The 14,837-nt window shown below is 41.9% G+C and overlaps 1 protein-coding gene across 1 annotated transcript in view; it reads right to left on the reverse strand.

Annotated features, from left to right (window-relative positions):
- Window positions 1-14,837, reverse strand: part of TGFBR2 (transforming growth factor beta receptor 2) — a 92,285-nt gene that overhangs the window by 23,156 nt on the left and 54,292 nt on the right. Inside the window, exon 4 of the mRNA XM_082847727.1 lies at window positions 1,531-2,330. Within this exon, the coding sequence (XP_082703853.1) occupies window positions 1,531-2,330 (800 nt within the window). The remainder of the gene's footprint in view (window positions 1-1,530; window positions 2,331-14,837) is intronic.

A 14,837-nucleotide genomic window follows, 5' to 3' on the forward strand; every position in this document is an offset into this window, starting at 1 on the left:
TTTTTGTTTTTGCAAATTAAATATTTTTTCACCCTTGTAACTCCAAGATTTGTGGTGAAATAATAATTGCCATTAATTTTTTGTCACTTGAGAACTGTCTTACTCTTTGTTTACCCCATGGCACATTCTAGTGTGCCGAGCATGTCATATAATTACATAAAATCTCTGCTAAATTGAATTGTATGAAAGTATTTCCATTAAGAGCCCAAACCTGGTCATTTTATAATTTTAATTTTTTTTTTTTTTTTTTTTTTTGCAGTACGCGGGCCTCTCACTGTTGTGGCCTCTCCCGTCGCAGGGCACAGGCTCCGGACGCGCAGGCTCAGCGGCCATGGCTCACGGGCCCAGCCGCTCCGCGGCATGTGGGATCTTCCCGGACCGGGGCACGAACCAGGGTCCCCTGCATCGGCAGGCGGACTCTCAACCACTGTGCCACCAGGGAAGCCCTCATTTTATAATTTTGATGGGCGTGCTATGTAGTTTTATTTGAACGATGACTGGTAGTATGAAAACACTGCAATACATAGGAACATATAAGAAATGCTTCTGGGGGAAAAAAATCACTTGAATGTTTGATAATGCAGCTTGTATAGACTGACTAAATAACAATGAAATCCTACCTTCCCAAGGATCCAGGGAATGTCAAGTGAGTTGATAATATCACCCCAAATAACGCTTCTTACTGGCATGCATTAGAAGAAATTTTTCTTTTTAATAGGTCATTGCATGACCTGTTACCCTGGCACAGTAATCTGTCCGTGTTTCAACATGTTTATCTCTACACTTGATGTGTGGCCGTGGACCCGGAGAGCTGCCTGAGCAGTGACTAGATGCTTCAAAAGCACTCCCCTCAGCCTGGTGAGAGGAAACAGCGGTGCTCTCAACACTTCACTCTAACCCACAGCCAAGCTTCCGGTGTGTGAAACGTAAAGAATGATGGTAATGTTAGTATCTAATAGCTCCTTAACCAAAACGGTTTCAGTTTTAATCAGTGAGATGCTTCAAAAGAGGAACTCTTCCTTCACCCAGTCCGTCACTCACTCTACAAATACTTATTGGTCACTTTCCCTGTTCAAGGCCTTGTGATGGATGTGACCAAATAGATGTGGATTTGGACTTCAAGGAGACTGCCTTCTAAAATGGTAAAAAAAAAAACCCAAAAAAACCAAAACCAAAAAAAAACAATATAAGGACCAAGAATACAGAGTAGCAAGGGCTGAGTACAACCCTAAGACAGGGAAAGGATAGAAATACAGTACTAGCAGTGTTCGAAGCAAAGGAAAATAATGTTCAAATGGAAGAGAAACGAGAACTGACTCCGGGAGAAATGCCTGTCCTAGGCTGGTAAGGATCTGGAGAACCAGGGAGAGAAATGCTGCTGGTTGGCAGAGGTACCCCGGCACGAGAGCGGAGTGCAGTCAGGATTAACTGGATTCCCTGGACCAGTGTCAGAGTGCAGGGCTGATGGAAATGAGAGGGAGGGGTGCCAGTAGCAAGGGGAGGGGCCCAAGGGGGCCGGGGCTGCCCTACCTGCCCGCTGTTGGCCAGGTCATCCACAGACAGAGTGGGGTCCAGCCGCAGGGAGAGGCCGAAGTCACAGAGGCAGCAGGTGAGGTCTCCCTTGACCAGGATGTTGGAGCTCTTGAGGTCCCTGTGCACGATGGGCATCTTGGGTCGGCCGCACAGCGTGTGGTCGCTGTGTAGGTGTGCGATGCCACGGGCCAGCGAGCCGCCCAGCCTGCGCAGGTCCTCCCAGCTGATGACGTGGCGCGTCAGGTACTCCTGCAGGTTGCCCTTGGCATGGAAGGCGGTGATCAGCCAGTACTGCTTGCCCAGCTCCGTCTTGCGCTCCTCAGCTGTCAGGAACTGTAGGATGTTCTCGTGCTTGAGGTTGATGTCCGAGAAGATGTCCTTCTCCGTCTTCCAGGAGGCATATTCTTCATAGGGGAAGATCTTGACGGCCACGGTCTCAAACTGCTCAGACGTGTTCTGCCTCAGCTTGGCCTTGTAGACCTCGGCGAAGCGCCCTTTGCCCACCAGGGTGTCCAGCTCAATGGGCAGCAACTCCGTGTTGTGATTGATGTTGTTGGCGCAGGTGGAGCTGATGTCGGAGCGGTCATCCTCCAGGATGATGGCCAGGTGCTCACTGAACTCCATCAGCTTGCGCGGCTTGCCTGAGTCCCAGGCCGGGCTCAGCTTCTGCTGCCGGTGGACACGGTAGCAGTAGAAGGTGACAATGACAGCAATGGCGATGCCCAGCGGCGGCAGGAGGCTGACACCTGTCACTTGGAAGATGACCAACAGCAAGTCGGGGTTGTTGGTGGCGTATTCTAAGGTGGAAACAAAGGAGAGAAGGAGCTGGGTCAGCAGGTGTGCACTGGAAGGAAGTGGTCCACACCCCAAGCATCGTAGGTTTTACCTTCAGCATAGTTTCTGTGGACAGCATATGGTGAGTTTTTATTACAGGCATGGATGCTAGTGTGCATTTGTCCAGTCTTGCCTGCCTCTGGCCATCTATTCAGTATCTCCTACTCTTCCCTCAAAACTCATCTTAGAAATCAAAACTCAACATTAACCAATCAGAGAATTGTGCATGAGCTAATCACATACCCTGGGATGCCCCTCCCACGCCTGGTCTTTAAAAATGGTTTGCTGGCATTATTCACAATAGCCAGGACATAAAAACAACCTAAATGTCCATCGACAGAGGAATGGATAAAGAAGATGTGGTACATATATACAATGGAATATTACTCAGCCATAAAAAAAGAATGAAATAATGCCATTTGCAGCAACATGGATGGACCTAGACATGATCATACTAAGTGAAGTAAATCAGAAAGATAAAGACAAGAACCATATGATATCATTTACATGTGGAATCTAAAATATGGCACAAATGAACTTATCTATAAAACAGAAACAGACTCACAGACACAGAGAACAGGCTTGTGGTTGCCAAGGGGTAGGGGAGGTGGGAGAGGGATGGATTGGGAGTTTGGGGTTGGCAGATGCAAACCATTACATATAAAATAAACAACAAGTTCCTACTGTATAGCACAGGGAACTACATTCAATCTCCTGGGATAAACCATAATGGAAAAGAATATTAAAAAAAGGATGTACCTATATATATAACTGAATCACTTTGCTGGACAGCAGAAATTAGCACAACATTGTAAGTCAACTATACTTCAGTTTAAAAAATGCTTCGCTGAAACCCTTCGGGAGATTTGGGGTTTTGGGGGTGGGGCATGAGCTACCTGTTCTCCTTGCATGGCCCCGCAATAAATCTTTCTCTGCTAAAAAAAAAAAAAAACAACCACAAAAAACGCCCACAAAACTCAGCTTAAACGTCACTCCCTAAAGGAAATTGAGGGAAACATTCTATTTTATATATTCTCATAGCATGCCACATTTTTCCTGTGCAAGAAGTGAGCACAATTTGAGTTAAAGAACTATGACTCCATTTACTGGTTTCGTATCTGCCCTTCCCTACTTTCCCCACTCCAGCAGACTGAGAGCTCTATGCTGCCAGGGACGATGCCTTTCTTCTCCATGACTGTAACCAGCACTTAGCACACATGAGGGCCTTAGTAAGTGTTGAATAAATGGATGAAGCATTTACTGAGTGTTCACTAAGCTCCAAGCACTGCAGGAGGTTTTGGGAATACAGAAAATGACAACTCCTGCCTCCAGAGTGCTCACGTATATGGTATCTGGTGAAAACAAAGAGACAGCCACAGTCCTGCCGCAGTCTGTGCTCTTTTGTAAACTCTAACTTGTCCAGTTCTGCTCAACACCCAGGCTACCGTGAAACATCAGCTTTGGGCCTACTGGTCTGTGGTAAGGGTCTCTTTGGAAGTCAGTTACCTTATATCCCCGTAATGTTTCTCTTTTCAGTGTCATGTGATTTATAGCTTCATAGAACAGGGATATTTAGTAGCAATAATGGAAACATTAGTGAGAGAAGTTATAGAAGGGAAGTGCAGGCCAGTTTCCTGACTGGGACCAGTGAGGCAGGCTCTGTGGGGGAATGGAGAAGAGCCCTTATCACCAGCTAAGTAACTACAATGTCTTGTTCCTCAAACTTTGATTCATGAGCTGGCCTTGGTTGGCTCTGGTTAAATAGTTTTCTTCTTGGGAAGAAGAACGCGGATGGAGATGCTCAGTGGGCAAGAGTCAGGGAAACATAGTTATAGTTCAGGGAGAGCTTTGTGCTAGCCTTTCTCCACTGGAAACGGATGCCAGAATTCTATTACTTTATCAGTCATTCATTTTCTCTCAAAGGTGCCCACTAAGGAGCAGTCCTCATGCTCAGAAGCTAGATTCATTCATTAAACACAGAACTACTGAGGTCCTACTAGGGGATGAGACAGCCCTCAAAGTGGGGATGACCCAGCAGAGAAGTTAGGATGTGTCTACACCTGCCTGGCAACATCCAGCAGTCTGGGATGGAAGCTAATGCGTGCCCCCATCTATGCTGGAGTGTGGGAAAGACAGAGAGACAGGGATGGCACAGTGGTAAGGACTGTGAGCTGGCCAGTGAAGGATGGGAAGCAGTCAATGATGGCAGAAGGAATGTTATGTGGAGAAGTAAGAATACAGGATCTACCTGAGGATGAGCAGGAGTCCCAAACTGACAACTGTGCACAAAGGAATAGAGAGGAAAGTTTGGATAGGTGGTTTGGGACCAGACATCATGTCCAAGGACGGATTCATAATTATGTAACTGGCAGTATTCACCTACTGGCAGTGTATTTTAAAAAGTGATGAGAATACAGTCCAGGTGGAACAGAGATAATCTCTCAAAGGGAACCCATTACCTAAATGGTATTTGATGCCTTCACTTAATGAAGCACAGAGAGAAATGAAACTAAGACAATGTCAAGTGGCACTATGATTAACTACCTATTCTTAAGAGAAGTTCTAAGTGGAAATGCCAACTTCCACTGACTATTCTAGATGAAAGCCTTAGGTCTTACATCTATTTGATGCCACTAAAAACATGAAAAGTACCCCCAAACATCAGGATTTCAGCAACCAAAAGGGAAAAAAAAATCACTATTTTTGAGGAAGATACATGAATGTATTAAAAAGAATAGACAAATTCGACAAGGTAGCAGGATACAAGATTAACAGAGAGAAATTGGTTGCATTTCTTTATACTAACAGTGAAATATCAGAAGGTGAATGTAAATAAACAATCCCTTTAAAAAGCACATCAAAAAAATAAATAAATAAACTTCACCACAGAGGTGAAAGACTTAATATGCTGAGAACTACAAAACATTAATAAAAGAAATTAAAGATGATTCAAAGAAATGGAAGGTATCTCATGCTCTTGGATTGGAAGAATTAATACTATTAAAATGGCAATACTATCCAAAGCAATCTACAGATTTAATGTGATCCCCATCAAATTACCCCTGACATTTTCACAGAACTAGAACAAAAAATCCTAAAATTTATATGGAACCATAAAAGACCAAGCCAAAGCAAACCTTAGGAAAACAAAGCAGGAGGCATAACCTTCCCAGACTTCAGACAATACTACAAAGCTACAGTAATCAAAACAGCATGGTATTGGCACAAAAAGAGACATACAGATCAATGGAACAGAATAGAGTGCCCAGAAGAAAACTCACACACCTACAGTCAATTAATCTTCAACAAAGGAGGCAAGAATATAAAATGGGAAAAAGATAGTCTCTTCAGCAAGTGATGCTGAGAATGTTAGACAGCTGCATGTAAATCAGTGAAGTTAGAACACACCCTCACACCATACACAGAAATAAACTCAAAGTGGCTTAAAGACTGAAACATAAGACAGGACACCATAAAATTCCTAGAAGAGATCATAGGCAAAAAATTCTTTGACATAAATTGTACCAATGTTTTCTTAGGTCAATTTCCCAAGGCAATAGAAATAAAAACAAAAATAAACAAATGGGACCTAATCAAACTTACAAGCTTTTGCACAGCAAAGGAAACCATAAACAAAACAAAAAGAAAACCTACAGAATGGGAGAAAATATCTGCAAAGATGTGACTGACAAGGGCTTAATTTCCAAAATATATAAACAGCTCATACAACTCAACAACAACAACAAAAAAAACCCAATCAAAAAATGGGCACAAGACCTAAATAGACATTTCTCCAGAGAAGACATACAGATGGCCAACTGGCACATGAAAAGATGCTCAACACTGCTAATTTTTAGAGAAATGCAAATTAAAACTACAGTGAGGTACCACCTCATACCAGTCAGAATGCCCATCATTAAAAAGGCTACAATTAACAAATACTGGAGAGGGTGCAGAAAAAAGGGAACCCTGTTACACTGTTGGTGGGAATGTAAATTGGTGCAGCCACTATGGAAAACAGTATGGAGATTCCTCAAAAAACTAAAACTAGAGTCACCATATGATCCAACAGTCCCACTCCTGGGCATATACTCTAACAAAAGTATAATTCAAAAAGATATATGCACCCCTATGTACACAGCAGCACTATTTACAATAGCCAAGACATGGAAACAACCTAAATGTCCATCAACAGATGAATGGATAAAGATGATGTAGTGTGTGTCTCACACACAATGGAATATTAGCCATCAAAAAGAATAAAATAATGCCATTTTTCAGCAACATGGATGGACCTAGAGATTATCACACTAAGTAAGTCAGACACAGAAAGACAAATACCATATGATATCACTTATATGTGGAATCTAAAATACGATACAAATCAACATATCTACGAAACAAAAACAGACTCACAGATATAGACAACAGACTTGCCAAGGTGGGGAGGGGCAGGAAGGAATGGGAGTTTGGGATTAGCAGAGGCAAACTATTATATATAGGATGGATAAACCACAAGGTCCTACTATATAGCACAAGGAACTATATATTCAATATCCTGTGTCAAACTATAATGGAAAAGAATATGAAAAAAGAATATATATGTCTGTATAACTGAGTCACTTTGCTGTACAGAAGAAATTAGCACAACATTGTAAATCAACTATACTTCAATAAAATTTTAAAGAATAGGAAGAAGGAAACAATTTGGTGATTGAATCTTGAAACCCTAAGTTCTTACACTGTCAGGCTTGAGTGGGACCCAAGGCAGGTGGGACTAGAGGCTTCAGTGTGGTGGGACAAAGTGATTACAAGAAAGATTGGAACTACAAGTGAAACAGAAGATCTTGTGCAGAAGTATGGATGGTCTCTCTTGTCCAACAAAGAATGAACCTGGAGATCAAGATTGAGGGGACAGATGAAATGATATTGAGATGCAGCAGAAAGTAAGCTTCCCCTCCTATAACTCCACCTCTACTATCTGGACTATCCAATGGGCGTGTTTTCTTCAGGTGGACACTTGTCTTTAACAACATAAAATGTCTTATAAATAAATGGGTTTGATTCTCTGATTGCCTGTTCCTCCCATGAAAAAGTAAGCTCTACAAGGGTAAATCCACACGTATTGATCACCAGGCTCTACCCAGCAGCTGACTCAGGGCGGGGCACTTAGGTACTCAGCAAATGTTTCCTGTAGAAGCTGAATGAATGATTACTTATGTGGGACAATATCCCTCCCATTCTTGGATAAAGAAGATGTGGTACATATATACAATGATGGAATACTACTCAGCCATAAAAAGAATGAAATAATGCCATTTGCAGAAACATGGATGGACCTAGAGATTATCATACTAAGTGAAGTCAGAAAGAGATAGACAAATACCATGTGATATCACTTACATGTGGTATCTAAAATATGACACAAATGAACCTATCTGTGAAACAGAAACAGAATCACAGACATAGAGGACATTGCCAAGGGGGGAGGGATGGAGTGGGAGGCTGGGGTTAGCAGATGTAAGCTTTTATATATAGAATGGATAAACAACAGGGTCTCTACAGCACAGAGAACTATATTCAATATCCTGTGATAAACCATAATGGAAAAGAATATGAAAAAAAAGAATGTGTGTGTGTATATATATATATATATATGTGTGTGTGTGTGTGTGTGTGTATAACAATCACTTTTCTGTATAGCAGAAATTAACACAACATTGTACATCAACTATACTTCAATAAAAAAAAAAAGCCCTTCCTTTCTTTATGCTCTACAGCAGGGGTTGGCAAACTATGGCCCCAGGGCCCACAGGCTGCTCCTGTACAGCCTCAAGAGCTGTGAATTTTTCATTTTTAAAGGGTCGTTTAAATACAAAAAGAAACTAAGTAGTTCATACAACAGAGATCATATCTGGCCCAGAAAGCCTAAAATATTTACTACCTGGCCCTCTACAGAAAAAGTTTACTAGCCCCTCTTCTATTGGTGTTATTTTAACAACCTGCAATGCATTGGCAGAATTTGGAGAAGCTTCATTCTGGTCCAATGTGAATATTCTTTTACATATGAGAAAACAACACAACGAAAAAATTTTAAATATTAACTGCATAATTACTCAGCTAAGTCTCCAATTCATTAAAGGGTGTAAAACATCCAAATGAACTGTTCATGTATCCCTGATAATTTTATTCTCTAATTCCTGTCCATATATGTAAAAGGGTCTTCCTTGCTGACTTCTAGTCTTCTTCAGGCTAAGGGAAACACAAAAACAGAAATCTCCTTTAATTTATTAATTGAAGAAGACTCTAGAAATCCCCCCTTCAATGTCAGAAACCAAAGTGTTACTTTCCCCTCAAATTCCCTTTGATTTCTTTTTGAAAACCTACAGGTAAAAATGTGGTGAGGCAGGAATTATCTATTATCATCTGTCAATCTTGAAACTTCAAAGCGGTGGTGAAAAACCCTAACAATAGCAAATCGCGCTGAAAGGAAGCTTTGGGATGTGGCTTTATCTAAACCGAAGCCACCCACACGCTCTCAGAGTTAACCCTTGAGCTGCTCCTAGAAAAACCAACAGCTATAGCTACAGTAGGTCCAAGCTAGCTTCTCCTTTACTCAGAGACCAGCAGGAAGTATTTCTTTTTGCCAGCCCCCAGTTACACAGAAACTCATAATTATCGAATACAAATTATGTACTTCTCTGTGTGCCAAGAGTTTTATATAATATTTATATTTAATGGAAAGAAAAACCCTATGAGGTAGATACTGCTATTATTATAAACCCAATTTTTCAGATAGGGAAGCTAAGGGTCAGACAGTTTAAATAATTTCTCAAGCTCTGTTTGATTAGAGACCCCCGCTCTTAACCCCGTGCCATACTGTCTCTAAACTTCACATCAGTGGGAGCTGATTAAGAATGACTTCATACAAGCTCTCAATTTGATAAAGTGGTTTTCTTCACTGGGGGCTGGACTAAGTGATTTCACGGCCGTCCCCTAAGGTTTAACGCTGACCTATGGGCAGTTCTCAGACAACGTGTCGGGTGTGCAGACTGCTCCCCTTGGCTCTTAACTAAGAACCAGAGTGGACTAGTGTTCTTGCAAATATGCATCTTTTCCCTGCCTGGGAAGGAAAAGTCTTACACAAGGAAGAACCCTAAAATCTTTCGTAGGACCTAGAATGTAGGGCACTCAAGATATGGAACCCTCCATGAATTGTTTCTTGGGCACACAGGTAACCAGTGCCCCAAAGGTGATGTTCACATGGCACTCCCTTGTTATGTAACACTGAGCCACAGAGAGTTCTGGGGGGCATTACAAACGAGGGGAACTTTTCCAGGGTTCATACACATGCAGCGCTCCACTGTTAACAGCAGACCTTCTTAGCCTGGGCTCCAGAGATAGACTTCTGGGAGTCTGTAAATCTAAACGGGCAAAATGACATCTTTTTATTTTCTCTAACCTTTAACTAAAATTTCACATTTCCCAGCATTAGCGACACCTATGACTTTGTCACCAAGAGAAACCACTGATATTTTCATGCCGCTTTACATGTGTTGCAGAGGCTTGGTGAATCCTTTATATTCATCACTTAGCCATTTCAATTTGTTCGATCTGATGCTAGATCTTGTTATTTAAACCATTACTATAGAAGTAAATATTACTATATCACAAATTTATATTTTTAAATATTTGATAATTGTATTACACTATGTGTGATCTTCTTTGAACTCCTGTGTATACTATTTTATGCATTTGAAGACATCACTGTGAAGAGATCCACAGGCTTTGCCAAACGTCCCAGAAGTACAGGGCACACACATAAAACCAGAGAGCCCTGGGCAGAGTGAAGGCATCAAGCCCTAGCCTCTCTGCCAGGATTTCCTAGAGCAGAGATTTCCAGACTCATCTGTTTCTCTGGGAAGTTAGTAAGGAAGGATACAGGTGCCAATGACGGACCCTCCATCATTGGTGGACAAGGGTGGATTCTATCATGTGTGAGGTGAGCTCTGCAGTGGAAAAGGATGGGAAATTCTCCTCTGAACTCTCTTAAGGACACCAGAGATAACTCCCCTATCATGGGCTTCATTGAACTGGGGAAAGATCATTCACTGTATCAGCAGCATCTCACTTTATTTCTTCAACAGCCAAGTCAGGTTCTGTTCATCGCCCTGGTTTATAGAAGAGGCTACTGAGGAAGGAAGGGAGGGATGCAGGGAGGCGGGGAGGGAAGGAGAGGGGCGGGGAGGGAGGGAGAGAGGGAGGGAGGTAGGAAGGGAAAGGGAGAGAGAGAGAAAGGCGAAGTGGGGGGGGGATGAGAGGCAGAAGGGGGAGTGTGAGAGAGAGAGAGAGAGGGAAGGGAAGGGAAGAAAGAGGGGAAAAAGGAAAGAAAGAAACTGAGAGGAGCCTGTTTCCCACAGGTCTGAGTGGCTCCAGAGCCCTTGTTCCTTCCACGCCACCAAGATGTCTCCCTAGCAATGAACCAAAGGCCCGTTTAATAATTCCAAAATTTTCCAACCAAATGTGTCCCACATAGAGGAGCCAAACTGACTTGCAAATAAGGAGCCATTTGCAAATGTCAGAATGTTGATAAATAAATAGTTTTTAAGGACAAATGTCAAAGAGAAATGTTAGTACACCATTAAAAAAAAACAAAACACAAACTGGCAGAAAACCTCAAGGGGAAATTCCTTGGTATAGGTTCCTCCAGAATGACTTAAAAGTAAATAAGAAAAAAAAACAAGTAAAGAAGTTGCCTAATCACACCCACACAGGTGGGCACATACATGCAACACAATGGAAACATGTAGCTCCCAGGCTCTTTCAAGTCCTCTGTGAGGCCCAAATCCAACACTGATTACCAAAAGGAACTTAAAACTGAATCTCTATAATTCTTTTTTTTTTTTTTTCAAAAACTCACATAGTAAAAAGGACATTAAATTAAGTCCAAGAGTAAAAATGCCTATGTGGGTTGGTTAATGCATCTTGATAAAAACCAAATTAACAGAGCTGAATTTGACAGATGGGATCCTACTTTAATATTTGAATTAGTTCTGCAATTCCTCCACTCAATGAAGAGTTTGGGCAAAAATTTACGAAGATAGTAATTTATCCAAGACACAGAAAGGGATACAGATGCTCGTTTTCTGTACACCTCAGTGCGTTGGTGAACACTGCAAGACAACCACAGAGATGCTTGAAGTTGGCAGTGACACGCTAACCACAGAGATTTTCACACGCCAACATGTTCATCTAAAGCAACAGGCTGAGATCCAAAGAAGGAAACTGTGCTCAAGAGAGATACGCTGGTGGGAAAGGAGAATTTCCTGTCTCAAGTCATTAAGTCAAGTTAATTGTAATATTTAAAAGCACAGCATTCATTTATTGAGAACCTACTAAATGCCAAACACTGGGTTTCACGTGGATTATTCTGAACCCCTGCAGCCACACTGCTAGATCTGAATCAGGTCCCATTTCCTAGACGTGCAGATGGAAGCCTGTGTGTACAGCAACCTGCGGTCCTTGCAGAGGAGGCTGGTGTGGCAGTTAGTGGCGAGTTGGAGGGGCAGTGTCATTCAAGAGGGATGCTGACGGCAGCTCCCAGGATCTTTGGCCAACAGAGGCTTCAACATGAGCATTTAGAAAAAGGACAAGATTACACAACCAAAGAAAAGAGAAGGAAAGAGAGAGTAAAGATAAAAGTTGAAATCAGTGGAATAGAAAACAAAGTTACAAGAGGGAGAATCAACAACACGCTGAATGATCAACACAACACGTAAACCTCGGTGAGACTGATATATAGCCAAGGGCAAAGGCCCGGAGGAGACAGAATCATGGGCACAGCCAAGACTCAAGGGATCTGAAAAACTTTTCCAGTAAGTTTGAAAACTTAAAACAACATTGGTCAAAGTCCTAAAAGTTTATATGTGTAACTTACTAAAACTGACCCAAGAAAAACCTGAATAATCTTACAAACATTAAAGAAATTGAGTAGTTAAAAATCTTCCACAGTATAACCCTAAGTTTTTTATCTTTAAGCCTTTTACTATCAAATTTCTTAGTATCAGTGACTGAATACACGTGTCAGAATTTGATTTTTGTGGAATTGTCAACCCCCTAAAAAAACTTCCTACAGTAAAAATGCCAGTGGAAATCTTACAAAAATGTTTAATCATAGTCTAAACAAGTGGGAACCATCAGATAAATCCAGAATGTGCCTCTATAAAATCAATGGCCCACCTGTTTCAAGTCAGAGTCACAAAAAAAAAAGAAACACACTGAAGAGGCAAAATAACCAAATGCCATGCGTGGTCCTTGCCTGGAACAGCAGAAACCCCACTGCTTCGGGGAAATTTGAATGTGGACTGTAATACACCCACCCCCAGTGCCTCCCCACACACACAGAAATGAGAAGGTGGTGAAATGTTAACACATGGTAAATAGATAGAAAGGGAAAGGGTATACAGGGGCTCACTGTTCCATTCTTTCAACTTTTCAGAAAGGTTAATTTTTTTCCAGTAAAAATTGGGGGAAAAAGTCTCCAAAAACATTTGAGCAACAGTGTTCCCCTCGAAGCCCCAAACACACACCTGTCCTAGATGAAGCTGAGAGCCACCGAACTTTCAAGAAGTAGGTTACTTCAATGTCACACAAACTCAGTGAATAGGAAAAGCGTTCTCTGAAAATAGGACAACCAAAAGCAGACAAAAAGAATATAAGAAAATTACAGAACAATCTCACTCATGTACCATGATTTAAAAAAACGAGGGCTTCCCTAGTGGCGCAGTGGCTGAGAGTCCGCCTGCCGATGCAGGGGACGCGGGTTCGTGCCCTGGCCCGGGAGGATCCCGTGTGCCGCGGAGCGGCTGGGCCCGTGAGCCATGGCCGCTCAGTCTGCGCGTCCAGAGCCTGTGCTCCGCAACGGGAGAGGCCACAACAGTGAGAGGCCCGCGTACCGAAAAAAAAAAAAAGAAAAAAAAATAGAACGGAATAATGCCATTTGCAGCAACATGGATGGACCTGGAGATTATCATACTATGTGAAGTAAGTCAGGTAGAGAAAGACAAATATCGTATGATATCACTTACATGTAGAATCTAAATAAATGATACAAATGAACTTATTTACAAAACAGAAACAGACTCGCAGACTTTGAAAAGAAACTTATGGTTACCAAAGGGGAAAGTGCGGGAGAGGGGATAAATTAGGAGTATGGGATTAACAGATGCAAACTACTGTATATAAATAGATAAACAATAAGGACCTACTGTAGAGCACAGGGAACTATATTCAGTATCTTCTGGTAACCTATAATGGAAAAGAATCTGAAAAAGAATATATATGTATATATGTATAACTGAATCACTTTGCTATACACCTTAAAGTAACACAACACTGTACATCAACCATACTTCAATTTTTTAAAAAAAGCAGGTAGAAGGCCTTGGAGGGAGTCAGTCTGGCTGCGCTGAGAGAAGGGAAGGCAGATGCTTTTTGGCTGTCTGGTTTGGATTCTGTTTTCCCAGAGACAAAATTCAGTTTTATCACGTCTAGTGAAGTGGGACCCAGTTATAATAAAGAGAATGATGAAAGTGAACAAAAGATACAGATATCCGCTAGACGTTTACTGGCTATGTTCCAAGTATGTTCATTTGACAGACAAAGGGAGCATTACTGAGTCACAGCCCTGGCCAGGCACAGACACATGGGGATCCCTAGAGGCAGAGATACAGGATTTCTTAAGGAGCAACGCAAATTGCCTCCTTATTCTGTGACACTCCACATCCTATCAGCTTTCCTCTGTTACTGCCCCATCTCTCACTCACACACACACCCCAATCCATCACACTGTATACATACTTTCTAACTCAGGAGTTCCAATATTTTGCATATTTTCTGGTGGCACGGTACAAAAAGGATCTCTTGGTACCTCCAGGCCAGCAGTATCAGCAGGCAGCACCTGGGAACTTACTGGAAACGCAGAATCTCAGCCCTGTCTTACACTGCCGACTGCAGAATCTGCATTTTATAAAGTTTTCTAGGAGATTCATTTACACAGTAAAGTTTGAGAAGCACTGCTTTAGCAAACATCCCTTGGGATTCTGCCACAGAGTTGTCCCTCTTACAGAGAAAATCGACAGTGGACTTGCTTGCAAAGCCCTAGGCCAATTGTATGCAGTGCTAGCCAATGAGAAAATGGTCCATGAGAACGTTCTAGTCAAACGAACTTCAAGAGGAGTATAGAATGAGATGTAATTCCCCATCCATCATCTCAAGAAAAAGTAAACAATTAAATTCAGGCAAACAATAAAAAATCATTTTAATTAAACAACAGGACAGTAGCTTACTGGGCATGCAGGGCTTAATGTAACTTCCAGCATATGGACAGCACTGTTTGACATTCTAGACAAACTTGGAGAATACATTTTCCCCAAATGATGGAAGAATTCTTCTTTCCAGTCCATTTGATT

The sequence above is a fragment of the Leucopleurus acutus genome, assembly GCF_964270905.1.
Source record: "Leucopleurus acutus genome assembly, chromosome: 10".
Lineage (NCBI taxonomy): Eukaryota > Metazoa > Chordata > Mammalia > Artiodactyla > Delphinidae > Leucopleurus > Leucopleurus acutus.